At 37.9% G+C, this 7,662-nt stretch overlaps 1 protein-coding gene across 1 annotated transcript in view; it reads right to left on the minus strand.

Moving 5' to 3' along the window:
- FDX1 (ferredoxin 1) overlaps positions 1–7,662 on the minus strand; it is a 45,353-nt gene that overhangs the window by 30,761 nt on the left and 6,930 nt on the right. Inside the window, exon 2 of the mRNA XM_007936565.2 lies at positions 5,536–5,660. Coding sequence (XP_007934756.1) covers positions 5,536–5,660 — 125 coding nt within the window. The remainder of the gene's footprint in view (positions 1–5,535; positions 5,661–7,662) is intronic.

Genomic DNA, 7,662 nt, shown 5'->3' on the forward strand with positions numbered 1-7,662 from the left:
GCTAACCAGAAGGCTGGTGGTTCAAACCCACCAGCCACTCCTCAGAAGGAAGATGGGGCAATCTACTTCTGTAGTGATACTGCCTTGGAAACCCAAGCAGGGGTCACTATGAGTCAGGCTCAACTCGATGGCACATAACAAAAACAACAATATATGGCATAAATAGACTATCAAGCATAACCCAAAATACACAAACAGCAGAAGAGAAACTAGATGAATGGAACCTTCTCAAAATTAAATTTTTATGTGCTTCCAAAGACTTGTCCAAAAGATAATCTACAGATTGGGAAAAAATATTTGGCAATCACATATCTGATGAGGGACTTATCTCTAGAATTCATAGAAAACTCCAATACCTCAATAACAAAAAGACAAATAATCCAATTAAAAAATGGGCAGAAGACATGAATAGACATTTCACCAAAGAGGATATTTAGGCAGCCAACAAACATATGAAGAAATGCTCACGATCATTAGCCATTAGAGAGATGCAAATCAAAACAACGAGATACTATCTTGCCCCAGTACTAGTAGCAAAGTTCAACAAGACAGAAAATAACAAATGTTGGCGAGGATGTAGAGAGATTGAGACTCTCATACATTGCTGGTAGGACTGTAAAATGGTACAACCACTATGGAAATCAGTATGGCAATTCCTTAAAAACTTGGAATTAGAAATACCATTTGACCCAGCCTTTCCATTACTAGGTATATATCCTAAAGAAGTGAGAGCCATGACAAGAACAGACATATGCACACCCATGTTCATCGCAGCACTACTTACAATAGCCAAAAGATGGAAACCTAGGTGTTCATCAACTGAGGAATGGACAACCAAACTACGGTACACACACACAATGGAATACTATGCAACCCTAAAGAATAACATAGAATCTGCAAAGCACTGCATAACATGGATGAACTTGGAGGATGTTATGCTGAGTGAATTAAGTCAGTAACAGAAAGACAAATATTGTATTAGTCTGTTATTGTAAAAGGAACAGTTTATATGTGGAATGAAATTTTCTTTGTTGGTTACCAAGGGTGGGAGGGGAGGGGAGGGACCACTGTAAGACAGGTAGAGATAAGTATTGATTTGGGTGAAGAGAAGGGCAATGTACCAAATGTGAATGATCAACATGGCGGCATTGAGGAAGAGGAAGATATAGGTACATGGGAGGTGCAGACAACAAAGATGAACCCTTTTGCACATACAGTACTGCGTTGTCAGTAAAGGCAAACACAGGTATACAGGTGGATAGACGGGTGGGCAGGCTGAACTATAAGGTATGTCTATGAAGCAGGGAGTGTGAAATAGTCTCTCAACAAATAGATTGTTCTACTTGTGGCTACCACTGGAGGGACTTAATAAATTAAAGAGCACAAATCTCTTATAACTAAAGGAGCTCCTTTTCTGATTGGCTTATCCAGACTAGTAAGTGCTTAAATAAATCTAAGAGAAAGTCACTTAAAAATTACCAGAAGGGAGAATTAAACTTCTAATGTTTTCAATGTTCTGGTCCTTTAATAAGGAGCTCTGGTGGCATAGTGTCTACAGCATTTGACTGGTAACCACAAGGTTTGTGGTTCAAACCCACCAGCCACTCCTTGGAAGGAAGACTGAGCAATCTACTTACGTAGAGAGACTGCCTTGGAAACCCAAGGAGAGGTTGGTATGAGTTGGAAAGTTTGTTTTTTTTTTGTTTTGAGCCTTTAATAATAGCTTCAGTTACCAGCTTCTATACTAAATGGAAGAAGGGGAAGAGGCAAGTAGTAAGGTTTGCTATGAATTAATAGACTTGGCTGCTAGGTTAACTAAAGCAAAGAAATGCAAATTAATCAGGTGGTAGGCAAAAAAAAAAAAAAAGTCTAAAAGAATTCTAGTACTTTTAAGTAAAATTTGAAGAGTTTTCAATATTTGATATATGTAAAAGCAGAAAACTTCTATAAGTTTAATTTTAGGTAATCATCCTTCAAAAAATAGACTGGTTTGGTCATTTTGGCTCAAAAATCACCAGAAAATGTTCTCTCCAATATTATTGTATTGGAAAAATAATGTTAACATGTTATTTTGCTTATGTAAGACAAGTGGATGTATTTTCTCATGTGAAGCCTAATAAATCTGAATTTCCTAAATTTCCTTTATTAGGATTTCTTGGTCAGATAAGCTAACATTACATCTATTAAATGGTTAAAATTATAAAAATACCAACTTTGTTATTTTAAAAGGATTTGCTCTTCAGATTTCAGACAATACCGCAAATCATACACATTCAGTTACTCCACATACAATGCCCAATAAGATTTTAAAATGCCATCTTTCTGACAGACTTTTGATATCAACTGTGATTGAACTATTCCATACTATCAACCTAAATTGTAATTTCAAGATCCCTTGATGACTTTGAGACCTTGACGTAACATTAAATTTTGGTCATCTGAAAAATGTTTAAAAAAATTAGAACTCATAAATAAGTATAAAAAAATACGTCACCAAGTACAGATTTACTATACATCCATACCTCTTATTTTTATGTATTATAGGGTGAGTTTCAGTTAGCAGATGGGAAGACAAGTATAAATACATTTGAGTGAATTAGTACACATAGTATTGTTGTTATGTGCCATCGAGTCGACCTGATTTATAGCGACCCCTCCTTGGGTTTCTGAGGCAGTATCACTACGGAAATAGATTGCCCAACTTCCTTCTGAGGCTTTTCTAGCCATAAGTCTTTGTAAACTCCATGGTGGAATTTTGCCATGAGCAACTGAGTAGCTCCTGATTGTTAAAGTTATCCACCTGGGGTATTTCTGTGGAGTAGGAGGAAGCAGTCTTCTGGGAAGTTCTCTCTCTCTCAGGTGTATAGAATTCTGGTGTTGGGATTGGTTAGTCTGGCCACTCTGCCAGGCTCAAAAAGGAGTCCTCCTAGAGGCAGGAGTCTCTCTGAGTGCTGGCTGAGAAAGACAAGCTGCTGAGAGAAACATGCTCCTGAGAGACATGAGAGACACATGCTGCTGAGAGAGAGACATGAGAGACATGCACTGCTGGGAGAGAGACTGAGAAAGACTATAAGGTGAAAGACGGCAGGCTGAGAGAAACTGAACGTGTCCCTGAACTTGAATTGTAGCCTGTTGCTTCCCTAATAAACCCCATAATCTGTGAGTTCTATGTGGCCACTGCAGCAAATTATTGAACACAGCAGAGAAGTGGTGGGCGCTACAGGAGGAACGGTTGGTGTCCAGGGTTGGTGAAAGGGCTGGAAGGAGGCAGCATGTCTGGCCTTGCAGGGATAGGCACTGGGCTACTGCTGGTGATTCTGTCTTCCTCTTGTGGGGTCAGAGTAGATCAGAAGATGCAGCCTCCTTGCCTCTTTAACAGTTTCTGAGGAGGTAAATCTTTATGGAAACAGACTGCTCAGGGTTCCTTCCATGGAGTGGCTGGTGGGTTTGAACCACATATACTACTACATATAAATTACTATCAATAGTTTCTTCCACTACATTAATGGTTTTAACCACAGTATGGATCTGAATCCTGTGGAGCTTTTTTGTTTTCCAACTTATATTGTGATTTGGGTAAAAATTTACAGAGCAAATTCATTTTCCGTACAGCAGTTCACATACACTTTTGTCTCATGACACTGACTGCAATTTCTCACAACGCAAAGCTCTCTTCCCACTTCCTCCCCATAGTTACCTCTTCCCTGTGATTTTCTCTCTCATGCACTGCCCCCTGAGCTGTCTCCCTGTGCATACATAGCCCTTCTGTCCTCCCATGACTGATCTCTTTCCAAGGAGTATATCTACCTAATGTAAATGTTCAGCTCATATGCTGTCTTTTGTTTGGCTCAAAGCCACAAGAGTGGGTTCAATTCCAGACCTGAAGGGCAGCTAGGGGCCATAGTCTCAAGGGTTCCACCAGGCTCTATCACACCAGCAAATATGGTCCCCCCGCTTTTTTTTTTTTTTTTTAAGATTTCGAGTTTTGTTCCACATTGTTCTCCCACTCTATCCAGGATCTCCTACATAGATCCCCCTGGTGGAGCTTTTTTAAAAAACATACCTTTCTTCTGTATATATACTGTCTGGGATGGAACATAGTCATCTACACTTTTAAAAAACATACATAGTGATTGTGAAACTCAAGCTCAGTCAAGAATCACTGCATTAGACTATAAAACTCAAGAGTAGGGCCATATCAACCATTCCATCATCTAATTTCTAGAACAAGTGCTCACATAGGAAAGACACTTCTTCTAGTAAATGGCATTAAGGAAAAAGAAGATTAGAAGTTAGATTTAGGTTTTACTCTTAGCCCTCTCACTTGCTACTAGATGACCCAAGGCAAATTGATGTCTCTGAGCCTTAGATTCCTCATCTATAAAACAGAGGTTAAAAAAAAAAAAAAAAAAATCTACCTGTCAGGGTTGTTACGATAGATAACATAACATATGCTGGACTATAATATGCACTCAAATTATAGATACTATAATTATTCTTAAATAGATGAAGAAAAATATTAGATTTGGAAATTCCGCAAATACTATTGAATGCCCACTCTGGAAAGTCTACTCTATGAAGTTACTTGAGTGACTACAGTCTTCTAAGAGTGTCTACAATCTAACAGGAGACAGGAACATTCTCTCTGATAAGGAAAACTTTGGTAAGTGTAAACCTAGGGAGGCATATTTAATATGTCATGGGAAAATGGAGAAAGGAGAAATTAATTGTGATCTGGAGTTACTTCTTAAATGCATGACATGAACTGTGCCTTGAAAGCAGCAGAGCCAGATAGGCTCCTTGGACATTACTCTAGACCAGGGTTGTTCTCAAATTTGCTAGCACATATCAAAATCACATTAAGGGCTGGTTAAAATCCACACTGCTGGGCCCTACGCCAGGTACTGACTCAATAAGTCTGAGAATCTGTATTTCCCAGGTGACAATGTTGGTCAGTGGATCCCTTTTTGAGAATCACTGGTCTAGAGAGAAGGAGTGCTTGAGCAAAGCTGACAGGTGACATACAAGGTATGCCTGAGGAGCTATAAGATGGCAATTGCTGAAACTGTATGGGTGGTAAAAGAGTATGGTAGGAGAAAAGTCTAATAATAAAGACTTTCTCAATGAAAATTTTCCTTCTCTCATAAGAGGTAGATAAATTACCTAAGAAAACTTTCTAAGAAGGTAAGCTGACCTTCAACATTAAATTAAAACTAATTACCCCATTGTGACAAGACATTTATTATCTCTAACCTGTACCTACCTTTCATCTCCATACCCTACCACCAGCTTTGCTTCTCACAGGTGAACAATAAGGTAATGAAGTAACAAATTTTTGGCCATAGAGCTATTGAAAAGTATAAAGAATAGGAGGAACATGGTATTACTCCATTATTCTTTATAAATGAGAATTTAACACTAAATGTACTGTATTTTACTTAGTATGCTGTAAGTTAAAATCCTTCCAAAAAAAAAAAGAGTTGAGACCTAGTCATTGAATTCACCTTTAAATTTTAAGGAATGTTCTGTACTCACCAAAACCATCAATATCTAGATTATTTTCAACCACAACATCTAGCAGAGAGTCACCAACTTTTCCTTTGGTTGTTAATGTTTCACCATCACGGTTTATGAAGTGGACTGTTATTTTATCTTCTGAGCTGGAAAAGAAAGTGGTCCTTTAGCATTTTCAGTCATTTCAAAAGATTAATTTAATTATTTTAACCATTTGAAAGGTCAAAGAAATGGTGTGCTTTTTTTGGTTTTGTCTTTTCAAAATATATGGATATACTCTTTTATAGTACTTTCTTTTCTTTCCAGAGTTTATTTGGGAAGATGACACCACAAATCAATGGCATATCTATCTACCCACCTACCAGGTGAGAAGCCCTTTAAAGGAAACAACAACTGTGTCACCACTAAGTCCACCTGGTAGGTTGGAGTATTTGTCTTCTCAGTAGTACATTGGTCATGTGAGGACATTTAGCAATCATTATTGCTTATCAAATCTAATTTGTTCTCTCACAACTCTCTGAAAACAATGTCTCTGCAAAAATGTCCCTACAAGATAAGACCAGGGTTGTGGTGGGCTTTAGAAAAGCAAATCATTTTGCTATCATTAGAGCAATTACTGGGCAGGTAGGTGCCTGATAGGGCGTTGCTGATACAGAGCAGGTTGACAGTTCTCTGAGTATCTCATTTTAGTTCATATTGTGTACCCTAAAATTGCAGAGATAAGGTTTTTGTTCATTTTAATTTGTGGAAAGGCAAACACACAAAATACCTCCATACGTGTTTTTATTATCTTTTACCTAAACCAAAAAAAAAAAAACCCAAACTCACTGCTGTTGAGTCGATTCAACCCCTCCTTAGGTTTCTGAAGTGATATCACTACAGAAGTAGATTGCCCAATCTTCCTTCCAAGGAGTGGCTGGTAGGTTTGAACCTCCAGCCTTCTGATTAGCAGTCAAATGTCTTAGGCACTATGTCTCCAGAGCTCCTATCTATCAGCTAGCTCCCTTAAATATGTTTTCATTCTCACAAACATCATTCCAAAATTTGGAGACAGAAATAATACTACCAATTAGATCTTTATCCTCTACCATTGGTCATTTTGATTTTTATCCTCTAGGAAAAATGTACTTCAGCTTAAAATAATTCATTGTAATTTCCACTACTGCCAACAGATGGTAATAGTCCATCAAAAACTTTTGTTTATTTAAGTAAAATTTAAAATTAAAGAATTTCAGTTATAAAATATTGTAAACTAAAGTCCAATTATCTCATTTCATAAATGAGGAAACTGAAGCCTGTATTAGTTATGCCCTCCATGAATTTTCAAAGCTGAAAAAAAAGAGAGGATTCTGTTAATTCAAGATTATCAAAAGTAGATGAGTGTGAAGATACCCTGGATGCAGGGAGACCACTTCTGGAGTCATTAAAAGAGCACAAAGTAAGCTAAGATGCAGAAGATATCACTTACAAGATATTCAGGAGACAGAATTAAAAGGTTTTGGTGACCATCTATTTAAGGTTAATTGAGGGAAGAAATAACAATTGAGATTTCCAGCTCAGGCAGTTAGGGATACAGTTTAACCTAGGGTTAACAAAGGAGGAGCAGGAGCTTTGGGGAAGATGAAAATGAATCAGAGTTTAGCTCTATTTGATTTAATAATGCAAAAATCAGATAAGAATGTCCAGCAGTCAAGTGGAAACACAGGTCTGAGCCCAGCAGAGAAGTCTGGTGATTTGACATCAACAAATGTCTGATAGCAAAACCTACAGGAAATACAGCAGAAAGAATCCTATATATATACTACTCAAAGTTTATCTGGGAAGCAGTTAGGACGGCTGTTCTTTGGAAGCACTACAGAGCTAACCTTACAGCAGAGGAACTGAAAATCTCCTTCATATATCAGATTCCTCTTCTGTTATTCTATAAAACCAGAATAATATTTATGCTATAAAGCTGCCATCTAGATGCAACGATGGGTCTCTCCCCGTCAAAAAGAAAGAAGAAAACCAAAGTTAATGGAAACAATCAGTCCTAGCGACTGGTACACCATCCGATCTGCAACCTGTACAACTATGAGACCAGAAGAACTAGATGGTGTCCGGCTACCACTGTCATCCACTTGGAAGGGATGTAGGAGATCCTGCATA

The sequence above is a fragment of the Orycteropus afer genome, unplaced genomic scaffold, assembly GCF_000298275.1.
Source record: "Orycteropus afer afer isolate SDZICR_OR568_19922 unplaced genomic scaffold, OryAfe1.0 scaffold00036, whole genome shotgun sequence".
NCBI classification, from domain to species: domain Eukaryota; kingdom Metazoa; phylum Chordata; class Mammalia; order Tubulidentata; family Orycteropodidae; genus Orycteropus; species Orycteropus afer.